Source organism: Gopherus flavomarginatus, chromosome 2 (assembly GCF_025201925.1).
Source record: "Gopherus flavomarginatus isolate rGopFla2 chromosome 2, rGopFla2.mat.asm, whole genome shotgun sequence".
Taxonomy (NCBI): domain Eukaryota; kingdom Metazoa; phylum Chordata; order Testudines; family Testudinidae; genus Gopherus; species Gopherus flavomarginatus.
In genome coordinates this window covers 107,672,484-107,698,829 of record NC_066618.1, presented here as the reverse complement: position 1 = coordinate 107,698,829, position 26,346 = coordinate 107,672,484, and the positions used below count along the sequence as shown (strand labels likewise).

At 41.5% G+C, this 26,346-nt stretch overlaps 1 protein-coding gene across 4 annotated transcripts in view; it reads left to right on the top strand.

Annotated features, from left to right (window-relative positions):
- Positions 1-26,346, top strand: part of COBL (cordon-bleu WH2 repeat protein) — a 241,224-nt gene that overhangs the window by 117,179 nt on the left and 97,699 nt on the right. For all 4 annotated transcript variants that reach the window (XM_050937664.1, XM_050937665.1, XM_050937663.1 and 1 more), the window contains one exon: positions 14,030-14,224. In XM_050937664.1, the coding sequence (XP_050793621.1) occupies positions 14,030-14,224 (195 nt within the window). The remainder of the gene's footprint in view (positions 1-14,029; positions 14,225-26,346) is intronic.

The window sequence follows — 26,346 nt, the reverse complement described above, 5'->3', positions numbered from 1 at the left end:
TTTCACCTGAACAGAATGATCTGCTGAGTGCTGTTATCCACAGCCTTCTGTAGCTTGCTTAGCATGGAAAGGTGCAAATATAATTCTTTGGGCTGCGGTAAGTGCCTTAGGTGGTTAAAACTCAATGTACAATATTTATTAATTACTTTTTAAAAGTTTAAAAGCGCTAATTGAAGTCGTGAAGTTTCAGGCTATTTTCATCTGAATCACCACATTAGAATCCTCTTCTTATAGAGGATGCCATTAGTGACTCCATAATTAAAGTTTGTTTTTGAGATCTGCACTTCAAACAGAATATAAATCCTTCTATTGCACAGTTCAACAACTGAACTTAGTATCCAAGTTTCACATTGTATCTGTTCAGAAGGCATGTGAATTTTTCATAGTATTTTTAGCAAAATATTAGCTAATTGCAAAGGCATTATTTTAAAATGGTCCCTTTTTAAAAATTTTGCCCTGATAATCTCATGGTTTTATTTACCTCCCACGGTTACCACAGACTTAAAAGCAAAATGCTGTTACACAATCTTAGCTCTAAATTAACAGAGCGTTTGTATGGGAATGAGACTAGAAACTGGGAGCCATTTCCTCAGCTTCTGTAATATGGAGTAACGCCCAGAAGAGCTATACAAGTGTTTCTCATAATGGGGTCGCCACTTGTATAGGGAAAGCCCCTGGCGGGCCGGGCCGGTTTGTTTACCTGCCTCATCCGCAGGTCTGGCCGATCGTGGCTCCCACTGACCATGGTTCGCCGCTGCAGGCCAATGGAGGCTGCTGGAAGTGGCGACCAGTAAGTCCCTTGGCCTGCGCCGCTTCCAGCAGCTCCCATTGGCCTGCAGCGGCAAACCGCGGCCAGCGGGAGCTGCGATCTGTTGGACCTGCAAACGAACAGGTAAGCAAACCAGCCCGGCCCACCAGGGGCTTTCTCTACACAAGCGGTGTCCCAAGTTTGAGAAACACTGCTCTGTACTGATTTGTATTAGCTGAAGATCTGGCCCTGGATTCCAGGTAAGATGTTCTCTAGTGGTCTTCTCCAGTGGTCTCCATCTGTAGTTTTTTGCTAAGAGAATATGTAGGAAACTTTCAGAAGCAGAAAGGACAGTTAGGATCCCACCTATCAAAGGTTGATGGGAGCTGGTTTCCTGACTGGCCCTTGTGCCTTTGAAAATCTCCCCCAGGCATTCGTAAAGGAAAATCCTAGTAAAATTGGAAATCTACTTTTTTAATTAGGTTGGAGTGGAAGTCCCTTCCATCTGCCTCCAAAAAACATGAATGTATTGCTCTTTAAAAGAAAAAATAGTTAATGCTAACATTTTTAATACTAGTATTTCTTGGTAATTATTCTTATTGATCTTATGCTTTGTGGGTATTATAGTAGGTTTATTTTAAAGTTAACAACATTGAGATAGAGTGTGAACTGGTGTCAGCTGGCATAACTTGACTGAGGACATCTAAGATGATCCAGTATGGCAATTCTTATGTTCCTGTAAACTAGAATTATGTACGCTTGCTGGGAGTTCTGGCCAATTTGTTTTTAAAAGCACTTCTAACTGCAAAACCAGATGTCTGACAAAAATGGAAATGCACATCTTCTATGGACCTATCAAACTGATTTATTGATTTAAGTGAGTTAGCAAGGCTAGAGAAAATAACTCTCAATGCCATGAAAAATTCAGTGTGTTAAAGAACTCTGATCAGCTTCCAGGAGGTAATATGATTGATAAGTGCTTAATAATAGAAGAAATTAAGTGAGTGTCTCTTTCCTTTCATTCTCATCACGTCATGTTCCCTGCTGCAGGTGCATTTACAGAGCCAAATTCTGATCTCACATTAGTTTTACTCCAGTGTAACTCTATTCAGTGGAGTTATTCTTGATTTATACTGCTGTAAGTGAAAGAAGAATCAGGCCCATATTCTCTGCAGTCTCACATAATCTGGCTTTTGCTGTCTTCAGTCTGCTACGATTGCTCTCACCAGATTTAGTAAGACTTTCTCTTGGCCAAGTCTAAATGGCCTCTTCTCTATCTTCATTCTCTTGACCTTTTTGCAGCCTTCAACTCTGTTAATATTTCACTGTCTCCTCTTCCACATCAACTTTTTCTTGGACTTTGGAACTTCTCCTAGTTTTCCTTTTGGCTCTCTGACTACTCTTTCAACCTCTCCATGATTGGCTCCCCCTCTCAACTGGGCTCTGCCAGTATCTCCTAGACTTCTCTTGATTGGGATCACTTACAACTCCATCACCGGCCTTCTCCTCTTCTTCCGCTGAACTCTTCTGTGTCTCTGGATGAACTCATTCATTACTGCATACTCAGCTGTTATTCCTACATTAATGAATCATGAATACGAACCCCTCCCCAATCTTTTTAGCTTCCGTTCAATCCAGAATCTTTGCCTCTCTCACTTACAATTTGTCAGATGACTTTTCACCACCTTAAGTTCAACATCTCTCATCTCTGTCACCATTGAAAGTGCTATCCTTTCTGCCACTCAGACTAGCAACCTTGGAGCCATCTTGGCCTTTCCCCTATCATCCAGACCCTACCGAAATATGGCCATTTCTGTCTCTTCAGAATTTCCAAACTCCATCTTTTCCTTTCCAAGATACTAGCCTGTGCTTTTATTTCTCATTTTAGACTGCAGGCTTATCCCGAGTGTCTCACCTCATTCTCATCACTCTTCTTCCAGGAGAACCTCTCCTCTCCTTGAATCTCTGCAGCGGCTCTCACTCTTCTTCCATATCAAGTGAACACTTAAACCTCCTAATTCTCCATCATTCCTATTTTTATTTCTTCCCTCTTTTTATCCAACATCCCCTTCTGCTTGTTGTACTGTCCCGGCTTCTGTTGGCACCAACTTAATTATATCCTTTGACCACTCCCCATTCTGAACTTTTTACCGTAAAGCCCCATGTGATTGGAATAACCTCCCTTTCAATATACATCAGGTTCGCTCAACCTCTTCCATTCCAAACTTGTAAAATTGCTTCCTGCCTTCCAACACTTATGTGAAGAATTCAAGCTTCGACAGCCAAGTCTCTTCTTTATATATGATCTGCTCTGTTTTGGGGGGGTGTTTTTTTTTCTTTTACAGGGCAGGGACCTTTTATCACTTTGGCACAGTCCCACTACTATACACTATAGTGCACGTAAATGATGTTATATGAATGTCTTCAAATAATTTAAAATAGAGCAGAAATATGTCATGCACAGAGTATAAATCAATCTTTAAGTGGTTCACTGGGTTGTTTGGGATTTTTTTCCTTTATTTTTTTCTTTAGTATATGAGAATGATGATTGTATCCCTTTCCTCCCCTCCCCCCAATTCCTTTATTGATCTAAGAAATGTGTTTCAAATTCATCAAAACAATACAAAACCTCCCAACAGTTTTCTCTTTCCATAGAATGAAGCATTTTGACAATGTTATGCAAAAAAGATATTTCTGAAATGTAAGCTTTTAGCGGTCTAGATGGACTGTGTAGCTAGGTCACCACCATAGAGTAGTATGCAATATATGCAGATTGATTCTAGTATTTCTTGAAAGCTCAATCTATTAAAAACTACATTCTAGCAGCTGAGACACTGAAATGTCTTTGCACACTTCTGCAGCATACTATCAGTCATTTCACAGTTGTATGAAATGCAAACAAACGTAATTCTAACTGCTTGTTGTCAGCATTCCAAACTGTCACCCACTAATTCAGTGTTTCTCATACTAGAGTCATTGCTTGTGTAGGGAAAGCCCCAGTACATCCCTTGGCCTGCGCCACTTCCAGCAGCTCCCATTGGCCTGGAGCAGCGATCCGCAGCCAGTGGGAGCCGCGATCGGCCGGACCTGCCAATGGGGCAGGTAAACAAAGTGGCCCGGCCCGCCAGGGGCTTTCCCTACACAAGCGGCGACTCCAGTTTGAGAAACACTGATTTACAGCCTGCCAGAACACCAGACAATAAAATTTACATTAAACTATTGAGTGGAATAGAAAATATTCAGTGCAGGATAGTTTTCTATGCTGCATTTGTGATTGTCTTGTCCATGTTTAGTTAAGAATATTCCAAATAAATTTGAGAATATTTACAGGTAGAGATTTTCATAATCCAAAAAAGCATGTCAGTATTTATGTGATGTCGTACTGGATGATAGTACAAAGTGCTTAGCTTTAGTGGGAGTCGTTGGAGCTCTGCAATGCTAGCATCATGCCCATTGATATTTCTATGATTTAGGACATAGCGTCAATCTTAATGTGCAATGTTTTGTTGTTTGGAGCTGTATGAAGTTTTAGAAAACATGGTGTTTTCATATATTCACACACACAATTCACAATTGCTTTTATAACACATATATACATGTACATTCCCATCTAGAGACATTAGATAGCAGGTTCCTGTGTGTAGTTACATTTGTCTTTTAAAAATTGTACTCACAAATTTTGAACTGTTAAACAATTATTACTGGGAATTGAGAAACTTGAAGACAGATACAGGAGTACTGGCTGCAAATTTAATTGGCTTGACATTGAAAGAGTAAACAGTACATTGCTGTTTGTTTCTCGGAGAACCTACCTGCATGATTTGGGAATCATTGTTTTGTAAAGAACCGTCATCAACTTTTGTTTCTAGTCTTTGTGGCTAGTCACCTTCAATTTCAGAGAAACCCTTTTGTTCACTCTTTCTGTGACACTTAATGACAGGAATTGAGCAGATTATGCATAAGAGGGATTAACAGCGATTATATATTCACTGCATTAAATTGAGAAGGCTTTTTTCTTCTTTTCTGTCAATGCTAACACCTTTGAATTAAGGGAGGTTTATTTCCTTCCATCTCACCAAGCTACCCAGCTCTGATTCACAAGATTCAATAGGGTCTACATTTGTTGGCTATCACATATGACCTGAAATGTCCAGTTTGGGACCAGAAAATCCAAGTGTTTTATATATGCCTCCTGTCAAGAAAAGCAGGGTTCTAATTGTTCCTATAGAAATTTTTGCTTAAACTATAAAATGTGTTAGTGACACGTTGCCACTTAAATAACAGGAGATTACATGAACACAGAAAAATGTAAATCAAGTTTAACTTCTATTCTGCTGTATTGCTGTAAGTGAAGAAGATTTTGCTTGATATCCTGATTGCTTTCCTCTTCTGCCAGTGAGAAGATTTCCTTGCTATAGGGATGAGATTTTTGCAAATGAAATCTCATTGCTGTTGCACTGGCATGTTGTCAGGTAGTAGTGACAGAAAAAAAGTTTTATAAAATGCCCTGATTTGTTTCACTTCAGAACAACCTGAGGAGTGAGACTTTAAAACAGGACTGATTGCTGGGAGCAAATGTATTGAATTGTAACATGCCACGGGCTTGGATATACAGATAAAATTTAGGGCTAAGTAGCTGGTGTTTTGCATTTATATATTTCTATTTTCAGTTAGTTCTTGTCTCATGAAGAATCGCAGGGTCTTGCGTATAGGAAATTCTGGAAAATATATAAATTATCTGGGGATGCATATAATTAAGAATGTGTATCTGAGTGTCAAAATCAGTTCCATAAATTGATAAATCTGTATTCTGATATAATTTATAGCTGCTACAACAATTAATTCATCTTTTGAGACTTAGGATCAAATTTATAATAGACTGCGTTGATTGAATATTGGAAGGAAAAAATTGTGAATAATGACTAGATATTGGGGCTTACGGTTGATGTGACAGTATTTGATTTTTTATTTTTTTTAGTTTTCATGAATTCACAAATGTTGTATCTGTAAGTCAAAACATGTATTCTCCATGAAATACTTTTTTTTTCACCCGCTAATGAAGCTTAAATATTTAACAGCTTTAACATTATTTAGCAACCTTTAGATACTTCATGAATAATCTGTAGACTCATTTGTGGTGTTCGATATTGTATTATGGTCATGCCTAGGAGCTCCAGTCATGGACCAGGATCTCATTGTGCTAAGCATTGTACAAACACAGAACAAAAAGACAGTGACTGCCCCAAAAATATTACAGTCTAAGCATAAGGCAAATGGATACAGACCAGTGGGGCAGTACAAATGAACAGTGACACATTATAGTCTAAATAAACAACACAGATACAGGGTGAGGTAAGGATTATAATACACAAGCAGAGCAAACAGCGTCATGACATCAAACAGAATGCTCGTGTCACGATTTTGGTTCGTTGGGTTGTTTTTATTTGTTTTTGTTTATGTGGGTGGGTTTACTTAAGAGAGGATGTGCTAAATGGCAAGAAAAGGGAAGGGGGCTAAGGAGGACAGGGTGGAGGGACAGCTGTGCAAAGAATATGAGGTACAGAGACTGTGATGGAGGAGGTTTGGGGCAAACAGCCAGTCAGCCCAGGACAGAGAAAACCAGAGAACTTTCTACAGTTTTGACTGGAATGTCCAGAGGTCCCTGCTTTGGCTGCTTTTGCTCCTGTGGGGTCGGAGTCTGGCTCGCTGCTCTGTAGTTCTTATTCAAGGTACTATGGCAGGAGAAGGGGAGGCAGGACCTGGATTCTACTGCCCCCAGAGTGTACTGGGAAGGAGGGGAGGGGTGTCTTTTCTGTACGGTCCTGGACCCAAATGGGAGTAGGGGTGGAATATAGAAATATATTAAAATACCAAATAGATTTTCAACTAAAAGGATTGACTTATGAATGCTTCTCACTCACTCCACTCTCTCTCACAGACACACACACACACAATTTTTAAATGTAAAAATTTACATCATTTTGTATTTTTCGGGAATAGGCTAGGGTCCCACTCTTAACAGATCACACAGACCCTGTGTTTAAATCCAGACTTACTCCTAGGGTGACCAGATGTCCCAATTTTATAGGGCCTTTTTCTTATATAGGCTCCTATTACCCCCCCACCCCCTTCCTGATTTTTCACACTTGCTGTCTGGTCATCCTACTTACTCCCTTCCTGGGGACTCAAAGACAATAGTACTATACAAACCTCAACCTAAACTGTCTCTCTGAGATTGACTGTCCCCAGGTTTTGCTTCCAGGACCTCCTGTGTTCTAGAATCCCCTCCTCATGAGGGGTGTTCCTACCTTTCATATATGCAGAAGGGGTTAGTGAGTGGCACCTGCCGCATAGAGCCTGTAGGACTTCAGCAGCTTGATAGATTGTCTTAATACCGTATTCACCTACGAAAGCTCATGCTCCAAAACCTCTGTTAGTCTATAAGGTGCCACAGGATTCTTTGGTGCTTTTAATACCTGCTGATATGATAGGTCAGCAGAGGAGTCCATCCATTCTCTTACACTGGGAAATACTGTTCAAACAGGTCACCAGTTAAATGTGATGTCAGCCTGGTCCATAGGGCTCTTTGTGCACATTACAGAAAACCACCAAAATTTAGGATGCCTGATTCCTGCTCCTCTGCAAACCAGAACTAAAAGAGGAGGAATGTACTAGGTCAGTGTGAAGGAGAATTAGCAGAGCTTAGCAAGAGAGCCTGCCCTCCTTATCCCTGTGTGTTCTCTGCATCCGGTTCTAGCATTTCTAATTCTAGTTGTACAAGTTCTGGTATTCACCAAATAAATTCTTAGAACATAGCTATTGTATTGCCAGCTTAGCACCTAAATGACAACAGAGGAGGCTGGGAATTTGGCTTATAGTCTCCAAAGGATTAATTCAAAACCTTGAAATAAAACCTTGAAAACATGGATGTCAAAGTGTATTCAATAAGATATTGTTTGTGTAAAATGAACAGCGTTACAACCCATAGCTGGCACTATTATGGAAGCGATATAGTTGCCTTTGTACTGTTAATTTTGTACTAGGTGGGTAGACTCTTTCTTTCCAAAGTTGAATGGAATGAGAGAATATGAAAATCAAGAAAAAAGAAAAAGAAATGCAGTTGTTCTCTTAAGCCTCTGATTGCAAGTAGGATGTGTGCATTGCAGTTAAAAGTCATCAGGGAATTTCAGGGATTAGAAAAAGCAAACTATATTTAAGATGACCCATTTTAAAAAAAATCAGTGGTCTCAGTGAGAATGTTTTTGTATATGTGTCCGTCCAGGTGATCTGGAGACCACACTACTATGCTTTGGTTATGAAGCATATGTTTTAATTGATTCAATTTCTTTGTTGTCACATTTAATGCTAATATGTGGAGTTTTATTATCATTTCCAGGAGAGCATCATCCAACTTTAAATTTTACCATAGTCTCTGACTTAACCTGCCTGGCATTCTAAACGGTTACTAGTAATCAGCTGTAGTGGCATTCAGCCAATCAGTGTGAGTTTGTGTTAATAGGGTTTACATTTCCCACTACGATAAATACTCCCGTTGTCACTGGGCTGATGGATTTGTCTGTCCCTTCCAGATCTTTCAGTTCACACTCATTGTCAGTACGATCACACAAAAGTGCATCTCCCATACAGAGATATTTTTTTTTGTTTTTAATTTTTTTTGTATCTTGGCTTGGGGTTTTTTTTGGTTTTTTCTTTTTTAAAGCTGTTCCTGTTACATCTAGTAGTTCCAACTCCTTAAAACAACTCAATTGATTGGTTTTTGATATACAAACTATCAGAAGGAAATTGCATAACAAAACAGATAGCTGGAATCCGTGAGGTTTGGCACAAAGCTGCAGAAGAAAGGCCTGGCTGTAACACCCCCACAAGGGGAAAAAAAAAAAACAACTTGACCTTTTGAAAAAAAATTATTGACCAGTGTGGACAGAGAACAGGAAGCCAAATTGCTATTGCAGGCAAGCAGCATTCAGTCTCCTGCTGACCTTTAAATACCACTTTGTGTCATGAGAAAGCCAAGGAAACTAATAAAGGACGGTGGTGAAGGAAGCTGTTTGGGGAAAAGAACCTCATTGACTTTCAGCTTTATAGCCTAACTATATCTATAACTAATATGATTTAAATCTTATGAATATATTAGGGTAATATTTTTTAAAGCACCTAAATGACTTAGGAACCCAATTCCTATTTTCAAAAGTGTCTTAGGGCCAGATTTATAAAAGTGTTTAGACCCCTAGTGAGATATTCAGAAGCTTCTAAGCACCTAACCCCCACTGATGTCAACCAAAGTTAGGCACACAGGGCTAGATTCACAAAGGGAACTAAAACTCAGCATTGCAACGCGTAACATTTAGGTGCCCTGCTGCCGAATGCAATAAACTGTGCTGAAGTAAGTACCTAGGCTCCCTGTATGATGCATGGAGAGAGTCAGCAGCCAAAGAATGGGATTCACAGAAGCCCACAGGCTGAGAAGGGAGCTGCTTGAGCTAGCTAGCCCATAAGATATGCTGAGGAGAGGGATGGACCCTAAGATTAAACCCTACCCTTCAAAGGTCAGACATTTCTTCCAAAAAATGGAGGAGGTGGACCACAATTAGAGAGTTTGGTTGGTGAGCCAAAAAATCACCTGCCTAGGACTGCAGAAACCTGTGAGGTACATCAGAGAGTGATAGAAAAACTAAGGGAAAGTTTTGTGACGGACACTGACCTAAACCTTCTCTGGTTGTTAATAAACTGAATTAAATGTCCACAGAAGAGTGTGTGTGTTTATCACAAGTTCCTATGGCAGCACACACTTAAAATAATAATAAGCATTGCAGCTGACAGTGGTTTAACTTTTAGCATGTGCTTAAGTGTTTTGCTGAATAGGAATGGATGTAAGTACATTCTTAAATCTGCTTGTGCCAACAGAAAGAGTTCCCTGGCTGTATTCAGAAAAAAGTACAATGTGGGCTAATACAAATTTAAGATTTCTTTTCTTTTAATATATACTGTTGTTTTGAACTAGGAGCAAAAGCTCTATAAATGCCCCACACTTGCACCGTCTGCGACTTTCAAAGTTGGAAGATATTTTAACATGTCTTTATTAATGTACTTCATTGATATCTGAAGCTGTACTGGCTTTTATAATGCCAGGAAATGCAAAGGTTGTAGGAACTAAATTTAATTGTCTTTTCACATCATATTCACAAAATCAATAATATATTATTAAATGGAATAAAAATAGAGGATAAAGGGCCTGTTTTTTTCTGAGAACTTAGGCAGACAGTTGCAATTATGAAGATTGATTCTGCTTTCACTTACACTGGTGAAAATCAAGAATAATTTATATGGAGTCAATATAGTGACAATAGCATAAAATAATAGTAAGTGAGAGATGATTTGGGCAAAATGTGTGTGCAAATAAAATAATTGTATTTGAACATAGTTAATTTTACAAGTGTGTGTGTGTGTACACATTCTCAGTAACTGCATACCTACACTGTCTGAAAATCAAGCCCCCAATCTATTGTTTCTAAAGGAATCTAACACAGGGCCTGATCCTATTCCCATTGAAATCAATGGAAAGACTCCTGATAACTTTAGTGGGAAATAGATCAGATCCAGAGTAAGGATCTTCTCCTGACACAGTCCTACTCGTGTGATTAGTCCTCATACAAGGGTATATGTTCTACAGAAACAAATGAAAATGATGACCAGGGGTGGCTCTAGACATTTCGCCGCCCCAAGCACGGCAGCATGCTGCGGGGGGCGCTCTGCCAATTGCCGGTCCCGCGGCTCCGGTGGACCTCCCGCAGGCGTGCCTGCGGAGGGTCCGCTGGTCTCTCGGCTCCACCGAAGCTGCGGGACCAGCGGATCCTCCGCAGGCACGCCTGCAGGAGGTCCACTGGAGCCGCAGGATCAGCGCCCCCCACGGCATGCCGCCCCAAGCACACGCTTGTCATGCTGGGGCCTGGAGCCGCCCCTGATGATGACTTGCCTGTGTGAGGAGTACTTGAGTGAGTAGAGGTGTACAAGATCAGTCCCTAGATTATCTTTCTATCCAGACTTGTGTAAAGTTCTTTTGAAAAGGGTGGGATTTTCAAAAGTTCCCAGTGTTTACCAGACTCTACTCCCCTTGAAGACAATGGAAGTTTGACTTCAATCTGAGCAGAGTTAGGGCAGCAGTGAATGCTTTTGAAAATCCCACTCAAGCATCAGTTGGATTTATTCTTAGACTTGGCTCTTGGAAACACACAGAAATGAATTGGGGTAGATCCTTACTTATTTTTTTCTTACAGTTTTTTGTTTTAGCTTATTTGTGTGTTGGCACATGTTAATGCTGCGGTGTTTCCGCCTCCCCCCCCCCAACTTCTCTTCAGAAATATTAACTAGTTTAAAACAAAATCTAGCCAAAAAAATATTTTTTCATGTATTTTCTTCCCAGAGTGCTCTGTTCAACAAAAAGATTCTGGTGGCCCTTTGCCGAGAGTATGACCTTGGATCAAATGCAATGCCAGTTTAATACTGGATAAGTCCTCTGTTGCTGATAATATTCTGCACTTGCAGGGAAGATAGACTTGAAGATCTGAATTGTCATTTTAATCTCTAACTTCTGTGAACCTATTAACAAGATTCCCCAACCTTTTGAAACATTCAGCAAAAACTTAGAAAACATAAATTAGTGCTAAAACTGGTTTTCTTCAGTCTTCCTCTAAGAGTGCAAAAAAGGAAGCTTCTTTATATTCTACTGTCTGTAGGGTAGCATATACTTAGGAGTAAACATACTCTATTATATAGATCCAGACACAACAGGCACAGTATCTGAGGACACAGAGACCCTGCAGATTACAGATGAGATCAGGCTATCTGCTGCTGCCTAGCAGATACAGCCAAGGATAAAGTATGTTCGCCTCTAAGGCTATGTCTACACTACACCGCTTTTAGCAACAGAGCTGTATCAGTATCGGCTCTCCTGCCGACAAAGAACTTCTACCCACAACGAGCGGCGTTTGCGTTATTGGCAGGAGAGCGCTCCTGTGAACAACGCGCTGTTCACATTGGCACTTGTCGCAGTAAAACTTTTTGTTTTTCGAGGACGGGGTTAACACCTCGGAAAGACAAAAGTTTTGTCATTGAATTGCCAGTGTAGATAAATCCTAGAAGATGCAGCAAAACCGTATTTATTAGAAGCCCATACTATAGGCTGTGTTTTTGTTGAATAGGTACAAAGGTTGAAAAATCCTATTAAACCCTAAACCATAAACCCTATTTCTCATTCAGAGAAACCAGAGATGGAAAAGATATACTAGATGATGATCTAACCCCCCTGTAAATGCAGGTTATAGTCCATGAAAGAACACTTATTGGTATACTAGTACCAGGGACTTCCTGTGCCAGCTATATTTGTCCAGCCTGAAGGTCGACTGTATAGTAAGCAATCTACATAGAAATAAAGTGACCTGCACCCAGTCCATCCAGAATTCCTACTTAAGTCCATGCTAGGTCCATGTGAATAGTAGATGCAGGATCAGACTCAAATCAGTTAATCCTGTAAAAGTAGCATCTGAGTTCTCTTTCATAGTTTATTATGGTGCCTGCAGAACATGGAACTTTATTGATCAGTCAAAAACATGTGCACCATGTTTCTTCTTGTATTGTTTTTTTTTTTCCCTGTCTAATCCAGCTCTTCATTTCAGTGGTGGTCTCCTTAAAACTACACAAACTAGCATTGGGCTGTTGCAGTTTCCATGTCATAGAATCATAGAATATCAGGGTTGGAAGGAGATCATCTAGTCCAGCTCCCTCTCAAAGCAGGACCAATCCCCAATTAAATCATCCAACATCTTGAAGAGAAATTCTGCTTTCCACACAGATGGATAATGCCATGGCAACCAAGTTTCACTTATTTTCACCAGTGATGAATCTGACCAGTGATGTTTACACACAGACTCTTGGCTGGAAGTATGGATAGCCTAATTAGGGAACCAAAAAACTGAGAGGAAACCTTTTCCGGATCAGCTGCCACTACATGCCAGTATTTTGTTTGATGTGATTTCTGCTCAGAACCTGCTGTGTATATTTCGTCTTCCTTTTTTGTGCTCTCTTCTCTGTGACATCCCAACTGTTGTGGAAGAAGATGTGCTGTCAAGCCAAGCAATTAAAAATAGTGTAAGTGTAGTGCTGGTGAAAGGTGCCAGAATGACCCTCCTAGAAGAGTAGTTCTCTATCTACAGAATAGATACAGCATGGGCAGCAGCATTGCAAGCTTCCCCGGGTTGCTAATGTGCATCAGTCCTGAGCTGGAGGGGGCCATCTCTTTGTGAGACGATAGTTCATTATCTCTGCGTGCTTGACCTTGTTGCTTAGATTGTCAGCTTGTGATAGTGTTTGTGATGTGGACATATGTCTAGTAGGAAATGGATTCTATTTTATTCTATGTAGGTTCTTTACCACCCTCATCAATGTAGTATCTAAGCAGCCTTCCAGTACTGTGTTAAAGAATGTGACTAATATCTGTCATGTGTTGTTCATTTTTTCTCTTATCTCTACCCCAGGGAGGAAACTGTGTGTTCAGTTCAGTGCTTTGGTAGTTTACTTTTTCAGAAAACATAATGTGTCCGTGATGCTATGTATGTGTTTGAGTTTGAGAGAGAAACGTTGAAGAAGTGCACCTTGAACTTGGAGCAGAGGGTGGTGAGGTTTGTGATGGTCCTTAGTTTCTGTTGGTGTTTGTTCCATCACCTCAAATCGGCCCCCAAGAAAGCTCTGTCTCTGCACAAATGATCTTATACTTACAGTAGAAATTTCCATTGTGCTGAGGAGTAGAGTTGCTGACTATAATCCTCGTTCTGGAGTTTTAAGTGATATTTTGATACTCTGAGTGCGATCATAAGGGATTGACATGTTAACACGCTGCACATAGTTCATGGTGGAAAAGAGATGGTCAAAAAATTTTTTTTAATTTTGTGCATTTTTGCTTACTAGTACCCAGCAAGGGTTCTAACAAGTTGTACGGGGGTTGACTGTTTCTTTCTAAATATTAATATACGTTTCATCAGTTGCAACTTTCACCCCCTTCTGAACGGGGTTACTACATGTCAGTTGATCTTGGAAAAATGTCCAGATATTGAACAGTGTGTAATGTGGCAAGTTTGACAGAGGATCATACACAATCACTCAGAACATTGTCTGAGTTTAAGGGTAAATGGGTGTAATTGTTTTTCTTGTGTTTCTTCCCATAGCCTTTAAAAAGTGATTGTGATCAAGTTGTACATCTACTTACAGGGCTTTGCAACAGCTCCAAATTCACCTTCAGTGAATTCACGTTCCATTACACTGGGTCCATCACTATCTCTTGGCAACATTTCGGGAATGACCGCCAACCCAGAAATTAAAAAACGCAGAGCACCTCCTCCGCCAGTGGCAACACCCCATTTGCAAATTATGGAGACAAGTGGAGTGGCAAAGACAACAATGCAGGTAAGAATGACATAAGGAAATGCAGAGTTGCTAAATGCACTGACTAGAACCAACCCATAATGGAGTTAGAAATAAATCCCTCTGTTTGGATGCTTTCGTCAGCCAGTCAATCCTGCAACCAGTGAAACTCTTCAATAACTTCAGTGAGGACTCTTGTTGAATGTTGTTGGAGCTTTGAATGTATCACTCACCTCAATTGCTAGAACTGCCTCCCATTCCTAAACATCCATTCCTAACTCTGTCAGCACCCTTCCAATTAAGTTATTTTTTGTTGGGCTGAATCCTAAAAAGCAAAGGGCTGCTCTCCCATAATACAATTACCCAGAACTGATGTTATCCAGAGCCTTGGTTCTGCCTCCAGTGCACAGGCCAGCACTGGTGTGCTAGAAGACATATGCTGTTCCAGGTTATGTCCAGAGCAGGTTCCAGGGTTTTTGCCACCCCCAAGCAGCGGGGGGGAAGGGGAGAAAGCCGCGATCGTGATCGGCAGCAGCTCCATTGCGCTGCTTGCTTCTTCGGCAGCACTTTGGCGGCAGGTCCTTCCTTCCGAGAGGGACCCACCGCCAAAGAGCCCAACGTGCCGGTGCCACCCCTTCCCCTTGGCTGCCCCAAGCACCTGCTTGCTGAGCTGGTGCCTGGAGCCAGCCCTGGTTATGTCCCCAACAAAATGGGAGGCAGATTGTCTGTCTGAATAACAGTCTGTTTCCCAGTTTACTTCCAGGACAGCACAGGTGCCTGTTGCCCTATTTGTGAGGCTTGCAGCAAAGCCACAACTGACCCCTGAATAGACAATAAATACCTAAAGGAGGAGGAAATCTTGCAACATAAAAACAATGAGACTGAACAGTAGATGTTATTGTTAGTTGTTTTATTTCTTAGTTTAATTTTAATGATTAGAATGAGCTGATGTGAGTAGTTATTGCAGGAGTTTACCCAGTGACTGTGTGTCTTGTTAAATGTCTTTTACAATGGCTTCCTTTTTTCTGCCTTCCACTGAAGTAACTTCTTCCTGGTCTGGTGATCAGAAAATAACAATGTTGTACTTTAAATGCCTTATCAGATAGAAGGCTGTATAGACAGTGTTGATATACCAAGGTCATGTCTACACAACAGAAGCTGTGCACAGGCTAGCCTGCCTGAGCTAGCTTAAATCTAGCTAGCGCCAGTAACAACAGCAGTGAAATCATTGCAGTGGGCTTCACTGCAAGTAGTACAAGCCCAGCCCTGACTGTGGGTACGTACTTGACTCCCTATCCTGCTGCAAAGCTCTCACTGCACTGTCTTCACTGCTGTTGTTACCCAGGCTAGATGGATTCAAGTTAGTTCGGGTAGATTAGCCCATGCACACACAGACATCACTTTCCTTTGATTCTCTTCCCCTTCCATATTCTCTTTCTTTCACTCACACCCTCACGCCCCAGACATTCCACGATTCATACCTATGAGTCCCAGATTTCCCATTATTGTAGCTCTTCTGGTATAAATGTGATATGTATGACATAACATTAAGATTTCATCTAGAACTTGGATAAGTGCTTTTTACTAACATCCCTTCCCATGCATTTTGCATCAGCAACATACCTTGTGTTGCAATGTTTGGTGCACTGTGTGGTGCACTGTGTATATTTTTAATTCCTTTTGGCTTCCATGTTAATAAATACATTGATGCCCCTAAAATTAAACATTCACTGTGTTTATGAAACATGGAGATTTCTGAACAAATGTTATGGCATTTTATAAGACATTTACACAAGTATAATCACAATATAAAGGCTGCACTTTTGAGCTTATCTTCATTTAACATGGCATTTACATTTTTAATTTTGGAGCACAGAAACCTTATTACATACTAACATTCCCAATTTCAGTATTGTTTTCACATTGCTAAAAGTACTGCTTTCTGGATTGTCTGGGAACAAAGATGTCTGTTGTTTGTTGAAAGTGACATAACATACATCAAGTTTGTTATAATTTTTTTCTGTAAAAGAACAACATTTTGTAGAAGGAAAACGTGATTGAATAGGGATCGTATATTTTCTATATAATAGTGTTAATTTGGGACACTAGAAATGTCTTGCCTACTTAACGAAGTCAGTAAAGTTGAAGTACTGTAGTTTATCAGATCAATTGTTTGAGTTCATCTGAGGGCTCCTTTGTCCTATTTTTGATGGGGAAAGGACATCTCTATGAAAACAGTTGTGCAGTTCAAGACAACAAACATGGATAATGTGCTTCTGAAGTGCCTTATTTGGCAAGCTGTTCACAACCTGTACTGTAGATGATCCAACGTAACTGTAAGGAATCCAGCAGAAATGAACCAACAATTCCATGAAGCAGTTGAAACCTGAGAAAAAAGATTAGTTATTTGATGTTGCATGGTAAGGTAGCAACAAGAGCATTGTTTATACAGAAACGCAAACAGTACTAACCTTATCTACGTGCAGACTATCCAATTTGCTGTGAAAATAGAATAAAAAATCTCAGGGTGTTAGTTTATTTCTATAGTTTATGGGAAAGAATTAACAAATGTATTTTTTTTTAGGGAAGAACGTCAATTCCTTATTATTGGACTTCCTTCCATATAAAGATAAGATGTCTGTTTAGAAAACTTTATTTATATGCAACTGTTACTAACAGGAAGATCCTGCAAAGGAGAACATGTTTATTTTCAGTGAGGCTAGCGGATTATTAGAAAATGAGAATAGTAGTGTTCTGAAGTTTAAAAGGATTTTTACCTTTAAAGTGAATCTGTTTCCCTAAAAGCTGTATAGAAAAGTGAGCACTGGAGGTGCAGCAAACTTACCCTGACCCCCTTTCCTACTGTTTTTACCCACTATTAAGGTCTAGGACATTCCATTTTTATAGCAGTGTAGATAAATCGTAAGTGATGCATTTCTCATGTCTGTGCCCAGTGATTGCAATCTGTAACAGCCATATGCCATGAGACTGGAATATACCTCATTAATTGTTTAGATTTTCTTCAATCATTTTTTCCCGAAAGTCAGATAACTGCTTGCTGTGTAATTTAATCATATCTCAATTGCCATCTCAGAGGGGCATACAATGATAGTTAACCTTTATGAGGGAAAAACTGCTGGAATGACCTGCCAAACATTTGCCTCCCAAGACTTGCTCACAGGTAGTATTTTCTCCTCTCCCATTTAAAAACCACTACTAGAAAGAATTCATTTATATTCAGAGCACAATTAAGCAGTATTCCAGACTGTGCAGAGTTTCCACTCAGTAATTTACAGCAGGGAGGGAGGAAAAAGCCCAAGAAGGGAATCCAGTTGTCTCTTCCCTCAAGACATTTTTTGACATCTCCCATTTGATGCAATTTATTGTAATGCAAAGTCCACAAAAAATATTCTTCGTAAGCGTCGTCGTGAACCAGGGTTAAAATACCAGTCCTGGCAGGGAATATAGAGGGTGAGAGAGGCTGCCTCAGAAGCAGGGGAACCTTCCCCGTCTTCAGTTCTGATATTGAGTTCACAGACCATTGAAATTAGTTTGCCAATTCATGCAAAAGGCATTCTGTGAGGGCTCAGCAAAAGGTGAACTCCTTTTTCCAGCAATTCCTGTACACCCTCCAGAGACCTTAGTGATCCCGTTAAAAGTGATGGTGGAAATGTTCAGTGGTGGAATTTTTGAAATTTCAGTGACAAATATTCAAGCCTTTTTGTTTTGACTAGCTCTACCAATTAGGGAATATTATTTTATTTGTTATTGACTCAGAGCCAAAAATGTTCGAAGTGCTGAGCTAAATGCAGAATGAAAAATCTCCATGCCTTGGAGAGCTTACGGTAGAAGAGAATTGGGGAAAATTGGACACACAGGGAAATTCAGAGGAGCCAGCTATGACTGGGGTTCCCTTATGCTAAGCACTCTGCAAATACAGTCCATGCCCCAAAAACTGTACAGTCTAAATAGACAAGACAAACAAAGGATGGGAGAAAGGTAGTACTGTTATCCCACTGCATAGATGGGGAACCCAGACACAGAGAGACTTGAGGGTATGTCTACACAACAGCTGGAAGATGTAATTCCCAGCATGGGTAGAGGTACACGTGCTAGCTTTGCTTGAACCAATGCACTGCAGGGTAACCACTCAAGTACAGTACCACCCGACCCTCAGGGGTAAGTACTTGGGGTGGTTAGCCTCAGCCTCTGGCCCGACCGCATTGTTGTTTTAGGTGCTAGCTCAAGCAGAACTAGCATGTGTACATCTGCTCGTGCTGGGGATTACACCTCCCAGCTGCTGTGTTAGACGTACCCTGAGTGACTTGCCAAGGAAGTCTGGCAGAGCTGGGAATTGAACCCAGAGCTCTTGCATCCCTGTCTAGTGTCTTAATCACAAGATCAGTTTTTTTAAAAAATATTTGGTGTGGTTCATATCATGTGGGCATCGCAGAAGAAATGGGCCTTTAGGAGGGACTTGAAGGCAGGGAGAATAGTGAACTGGCAAACTAAGGTAAGAGGAGCTTTCTGTGTGAGGGGATGGGAAAAATACAGAGGTGAGAGTAGAAGAAGACTGTAAACAAGGCACTGAGGGCTTTGGCTAAGAGCCTTTTTACAGTATGTAGATAGTTTTATTCAACATGAAACCCTAAGGTTTCAGGAAACAACATCAAAAACAAAAAGGGACTCTTCAGCCACTCTCATCTACACGTTAGACCCAGTGTTGACCCCAAAAGCCACAAATGCAATTTCTGTGGAATGTGCTATAGGAGCCACATGCTGATTCTCTTGCTGTGGATGTTTAAAAGAATGTTTTGTTTTGTTTTGTTTTTTAATCTGTTGTAGGTTGGTATCTGAGGTTTGTTATTAGCCAGTTATGGCTCCCTTAAGGAGACAGACAGATGAGGCAACATAACAGAGCAATTGGCATTTCAGTGTTCATTTCAGAGCATCTTTAATTTTATTCTAAATTAGGGTCAGCTCCTGAGTGGGTGTATATTGGAATAGCACTGTCTACTCCATATTCCACAGTGTTCCCTTGCTTTAAACAGATTTTGCCATTTTTACCTATGTTCCCAGGAATGTCTTGAGATTGCTGCTGGTAGAGGTGAATTGATGTAGATTAATTGATGTGGGTTTTGCGTTAGTACTTCAGTTCCTTGCCTGCATCTCACTTACGGCTTAATCAGGCAATACTGAAGTCAATGGGAGTTTTGGCTCTTAATTATATGGGAGCAGGATCAGATTCTTAGGGGCAGAATATGAGGCCTCAATTCCTCAGGTGCATGCTTAACGTTACTCACGTGAATATTCCTGTTGACTACAGTGGAATAAAGTTGTATATTTGTAAGTGTTTGAAGGATCCAGGTCATAGCAAACCAACTTATTCACAGTGTTGGTGGAAAGTTTTATTTCCCCCTGTTTTTATGCCCTAAAGGAAAGGTTAGTCCTGAGATATTAGTATTGTGTAAACAAATGTAAATCAGACCTTTGTAAAAATCTTTTCACGAGGAAGTAAAGTGGCTGCCCTTTTAAAAAAAAAAAAAAAAGGTGCCGGTTTTCTCCTAGAAACCTAGATAAGCGTACCTCAATAGTTGCCATACACCTTTCAATAAATAATGGGAAGTAGAAGTGCAAAGGATACTGAGAATACTGAGGGAACACTATTTAGTTGTCTAAGCCAATTGGCACGTTCCTAACATGGACTTCTGTGAGGTTTTTTTTAAAGCTGGTGGAGACAGATAGCTTTTTAAGTATATGGTATTTCCAGCCCATTTTCTACTATCAGAAGTTAGAATCGTAGAATCATAGAATATCAGGTGTGACAGACCCAGGCCAGTGTGGTACAGGAGTCTAGTAGAGGGAAAATATACTAGTCACTGTCTGAGTAGTTTTCTGTTCCCTGATTGACTAGAGCAGGGGCTGCACTGGAGTAATCAGGCTGATTAGAACACCAATCAAGGCAGGCTAATCAGGGCACCTGGGTTTAAAAAGGAGCTCACTCCAGTCAGATAGAGAGGAGCCAGAGCAGAGGAAGTGCATGTGAGGAGCTGGGAGCAAGAGACACAAGGAGCTGAGACTGAGAGGGTGTGCTGCTGGAGGACTAAGGAGTACAAGCGTTATCAGACACCAGGAGGAAGGTTCTGTGGTGAGGATAAAGAAAGTGTTTGGAAGAGGCCTTGGGAAAGTAGCCCAGGGAGGTGTAGCTGTCATACAGCTGTTACAGGAGGCACTATAGACAGCTGCAAATCCATATGGCCCTGGACTGGAACCCGGAGTAGAGGGCGGGCCTGGGTTCCCCCCAAACCTCCCAACTCCTGATGAGACACAGGAGGAGTTGATCCAGACTGTGGGGGAGATCACTGAGGTGAGCAAATCTGCTAATAAGCGCAGAACCTACCAAGGTAGAGGAGGAACTTTGTCACACAGGGTTGGAAAGGACCTCAGAAAGTCATCTAGTCCAACCCCCTGCTCAAAGCAGGACCAATTCCCAACTAAATCATCCCCGCCAGGGCTTTGTCAAGCCTGACCTTAAAAACCTCTAAGGAAGGAGAGTCCACTACCTCCGTACGTAACCCATTCCAGTGCTTCACCACCCTCCTAGTGAAAAAGTTTTTCCTAATATCCAATCTAAACCACCCCTAGTGCAACTTGAGACCATTACTCCTTGCTCTGACATCAGGTACCACTGAGAACAGTCTAGATCCATCCTCTTTGGAACCCCCTTCCAAGTAGTTGAAAGCAGCTATCAAATCCCCCCTCATTCTTCTCTTCTGCAGACTAAACAATCCCAGTTCCCTCAGCCTCTTCTCATAAGTCATGTGCTCCAGCCACCTAATCCTTTTTGTTTCCCTCCGCTGGACTCTTTCCAATTTTTCCACATCCTCCTTGTAGTGTGGGGCCCAAAACTGGACACAGTACTCCAGATGAGGCCTCACCAATGTCAAACAGAGGGGAATGATCACATCCCTAAATCTACTGGCAATGCCCCTACTTATACAACCCAAAATGTCATTAGCCTTCTTGGCAACAAGGGCACACTGTTGACTCATATCCAGCTTCTCATCCACTGTAACCCCTAGGTCTTTTTCTGCAGAACTGCTTCCTAGCCATTCGGTCCCTAGTCTGTAAGAGTGAATGGGAGTCTTCCGTCCTAAGTGCAGGACTCTGCACTTGTCCTTGTTCCATCATCACTAGTGTGTGATATCAATGCTGCTGATATAGTGAGCTGCCTGGTTAAACAGCCAGTGCTTGGTGGCCTTATCACTCCATTTACAGGGATTCCCTAACTTGTAAAAAGTCAGTTTATCCACAACAGATGCATCCATTTTCTGTTTTTAAAAAATCAGTACAAATAAATACCAGTGCATGGGGCCAGATCTTTGGCCACCCTCTAGTGCACAACCTTGAGGGTATGACTAAAAGCAGAAGTGATTGTCTGCTGCCAAAATGGTACTTTGGGGGCCAATGAAGTTGGGTTCAAGTTAGAGCTACTCTGAGGATGTTTTAATGTACATTGAAAATGGCCAGCCTTGGATTAGGGGACATAAAGTCCCATTTGCCTCTTCCAACCTGGGGCCCTGGTCTGATTGGAGATAGATGAGACCCGAGGGATAAGCCCATGTTCTTTATTTTTATATGTACAATCCAGGGACAGGGCCAAGGTTTTCTGAGGACACCAGTGACTATTCTGCACACAAATCTAGGACAGCTATGGTACAAAATGAGATACCACCACTGCTGGCCCAAGGAATCTCCCAAGCCCCACACTTGTGGGGACTGTTCCCTATTGGTACTCCTTCTGGGTATCCCCTTCCTGTACTGGAGACTATAGGCCAAATTCATCCCATTCTATGACCCTGAAGAAGTACAGCTGCTGGATTGGCATCCGGGACCTGCACAGCGGCAGGGACAGAGGAGGGCCCTGAGTTGGAAGGTCACATCAACCCCCTCAGCTGATCCATACAGATTGCTAAGGAAACATAGCTCCAGGCTTCATTTCCTCTACCATAGCTCTCTACATTGCAGGGGATCCCAACTGCAGCTGTGGCCAGAGGAGGCACTGGTAGCACAGCTCCACTGGAGCCGAGCTGCTGGAGGCAGCAGAGGTGGGACACTAGAGTTGGTGCACAGGGCCTCTGCAGTCATGGGTGGATGAGCCTTGTCTTTTATGGTGCCATAGGATCCTCTGAATTCTGAAAGTGCCAATGCTTGTGGAACCAAAACAATTTAGGGGAAGGGGCAAAAGGAAATGTTTCCCCCCCACATTAGGCCACCTTAAACAAATATTACTGTGGTAGAGGATGCTCTGGGCCAATGGGTGTTTTTTTGTTTTTTATTGTTTGTGTGTTTGTTTATTTCTTTGTTTGTATTCTGTCTTGTTGAATAATAGTGCACTTAAATGGCTACAATTAGGACTTGGAAGTTACTGCCCTCTCAAGTGAATATGGAACAGTTATCCTAGTGTTGGGTGCATGCTCAGCAAGCTAGCTGTGAGCTATTCACACAGAAAAGTCAATTTTGTCAACCACAGAACAAATTAAGATCTAAGTGTTTTGTTTTAAATATTTTAATGTTATTAAAAGAATAACAGGAAAAAAATGGGATGAGAGAGATGTGGGTGCGAATAAGGTATGCCAGCAATGAGAACTAGCATGTGTAAGAAAGAACCATTGGAAGCATTAGGGTTTTATACATTGAACCAGATTTTCAGAAGTGGACTCTAAATTTGCATTCCCCAAATTTCCCATACCAATGGGCATTTGTGCACATTGGCTTGTATGCACAAATGTTGCTTTTGCATGCACTAATTTAGGAGCCACTTGAAAAATTGGCGCATTATCTCTGCCTTATGAATTACTAGTTACATAGTTAAAAACATGGGCCAGGATTTTCAAAATAGGTGCCTAAAATTAGGCTCTGCAGTCCATAATTAGGCAACTATTAAAAGGCTTCATTTACAAACGTTTCTTTGCTCCCATTGAAGCCTCTTGCACAACACCTCTAAAAATTAGGCCCGCTTCATTTAACTGTTCTATCATTCTTCTCTATGTCAGTCTCTACTGGCCAGTGTTAGTGTAGATGGGACTCAGGTGTAATAGCCTCATCAGTGCAAACAGTCTTCCCACTAGTGCTCCCACAGTGCACCAGTCACTACAGAGGTAACCTGTCTGATAACTGGCTTCCACAGATCAATTGCCACTCTTCCACTTTGAGTCCTCATCCTGCTGGACTGGCACTATGAGGTCATGGCTAGCTGACAAAAAGGTACAGACAAGTCTGTTCCTCAGTCTGAAATTATGCAGCCACTGCTGACGATGCCCGGTCTTCAGAATGACTTGTGTCCACTAGTCTGTGGTCACTGGGAGCAGTGTTCCAGCTGATAAACACCATCCTGTTGTACGGCATAGAGCCAGCTACTCATGAGGAGAAAACCATTTCCACAATCTCCAGCTACTACTTGTCTTGTTCTCCATTCCTCACAAATACTCTCAGGGTACATCTACACTTGGAGAGGGGTTGTGATTCCCAGCTCAAGGAGACTTATCCGCACTAGCTCTGATCCAGCTAGAGTGCTAAAAATAGAGTGTAGCTCCGGCAGCATGAGTGGCGGGAGAGACTAGCTGCCTGCGTAGGTGCCTAGCATCTCAGATGGGTACATACTTGGGATGGCTAGCCACAGCTACACTCTGTTTTAGTGGGCTTGCTCAGTGAGCTCTAGCATGGGTATGTGTCATTGAGCTGGGAATTTCATCCCCAGCTCTAAGTGTAGACATACCATGAGAGCACCTTCTGCTATTCCCCATAGGCATTCATAGAGCACCAGCTGCTATCTTGCTCCAGCCTCCGCTGAGGCCTCACAACTGTTTTTCAAAAGGTTCAGCAAAAGCCTTGCTTGCTGAGCAACAGCAGAGCATTGATCCTAGTTTCTCTTTGGAGATGGGGGCTGGGTTGGAGGATTTGACCTCTTTCCCCACAGTTTTCTTGGGCTCCCAGAAGCCATTGCTTCAGAAAGATGTATAGGAAATGCCCAAAGGGAAGTGCAGCTGTGGTGTCATAAAACAGGACAAGTGTGGACATGGGGCAAAACTGCAATTGAATGGGAATGGCTAGTGTAGACACGTGGCATAGTTGGCATTCGCTATACACCAGTGCTATCCCACCTGTTCAATTAACATCTATTCTGTTCACTAATGTAGACACTGAAAGAGTGTAGGGTTAAACGCAGTCTGTTTTCTGCTATATCCAGCACACCAAGTCATAAGTTTCCCTTGGACAATCTTTAGAACCATATTTAGCATGAAGGAATTTCCAGTCTCTTTAGGATCAAGCTGGTAGCCAATTTTACATTTCCTCAAAAGACAGCAGTGATGATATTTGTTTAGTCTTTGTTTTGCTATGCTATGGGAGTGTAGGGTTTATGTCTTGAGTGTTTTTTTCCTTCATTTTCTACCTTATTCTGTACTTCTGCGGAATTTTCTGCTTTGGATCAAGGTCATGAATAGTTCAGTGTTGGAAACAGATTCCAGTTATATCCCATGTTACCAAGGAGCCCTTAATTCAACAAAAGGAATGGGTGGATTCCAATCAATTATCTTCCTTTTGTAGGTTACCCCTAAGTCAAAAACATCATCACAAGTTATCAAAATGCAGGCATATGTTTTTATCTCCCTTGAGGAAGGGAGGTTTCTTTTGACTTGGAGGTTTTGTGGGTCAGGTCTTCTCAACCTTTGTCTCATGACACATTTCCTTTCTTCCTTCAGCTGGTTGTGAATGTTTTTTCTGTGGAGCATCCAGAAGGCATTTCATTTTCTGAGGCAGGATGCAGTGAATCAGGTTCTGCAAAAGGAAAAAGCTGTTTTTCAGAATACGTCTTTCCCTGCATCTTCTAGATTAGATTCCCGCTTTAATACATCCCCTAGGGACAGCAAAACAAAACTGGTTCCCAAGGAGAAAAGAGCACATGGTTTCTTTTCTTAAAGATGACTTTCAAAGAAAGTTAAAAATCTAGTTCTTGTCTTTTTCTTTTTTTTCTTCTTCTCTATGATGTATAAAGAAGGGGGTTTGTTTTCTTTTTAAAATTTCTTTTGCCTTTGTTTATTACTTTAGGAATATCAGGAATGTCAACCTCTTGTGTTCCCTGATTTTACTGTAGGACTTGTTGGAGCTCTCAGAGAATCGATATTTTAATTAAAAGTCCAGGGCTGTTGAAACTTTAACAAAAAAACACTTTCTCCAAAATATTCATTAGTCACTGAAATTGTCATTTACATCTAATAGAAAAAAATCTTACTCTTAGAAAAATAAATAAATAAAAGTGCTACTGTACTCTTATTGACAGGCTGAGAACTGGGGTTCAACCAAAACATGACACTTTTGGCAACACTGTAACTTTGCTGAGGAATTTATTCTAATACTTATTCTTTGAGTGCCATCTAATCACCAGCACTATTACCTGTATCACCTTGAATTTTCTTGGCAATCTCCCCAGTGGTCTTAGTTATAACCCTGCTTTAAAGTGGTTTTTGGTAATAGGAGTTGAATGCTTATAAGGTCCATCCCTGGGGCCCAAGGACACATCACCTTTTTGAGCTCCTCGGTGGGCAGGAAGAATGCAGCCAAGCCATCCTGCTACAGGATGCACCATTCTGTTCTCAATCTACTTTCTGACACTAGGCTCCCGGGCACTAGCCTCATGGGTATGTCTACACTGCAACTGGGAGAGTGTGCCTCCCAGCCCAGGTAGACAGACGTGTGCTAGCTTGGCTTGAGCTGGCACTAAGATTAGCAATGTGAATGCAGCAGCACCAGCAGGGACTCAGAGTAGCTACTTGCACCCAGGCCCACAAGATATTCTAGAATTGCTCATAACGGAGATTCCCCACATTCAACTTCTCATTCCTAGTTTGACATTTGCACTACTTTTTCTTCTTGTTTTCTCAGGGAGAGAGTTTGGTCTCTTGTCACAAGTCCTTGTGGGGCATGCAGCAAGGTTGCAGATGGGGGAGGGCTGTTGCACTCCTCTACAAGTCTGAGTTGGGGCTGTTAGGAGCAAGTAAAGTGAAGCACACAGTGGTAGTAAGTTTCAAGCCCCCCATTCTCCTTTCTGACTGCAAGTTAGGATTCAAATAGGGTCTAATGCTGTTGGAGAATGCTACAGAGGC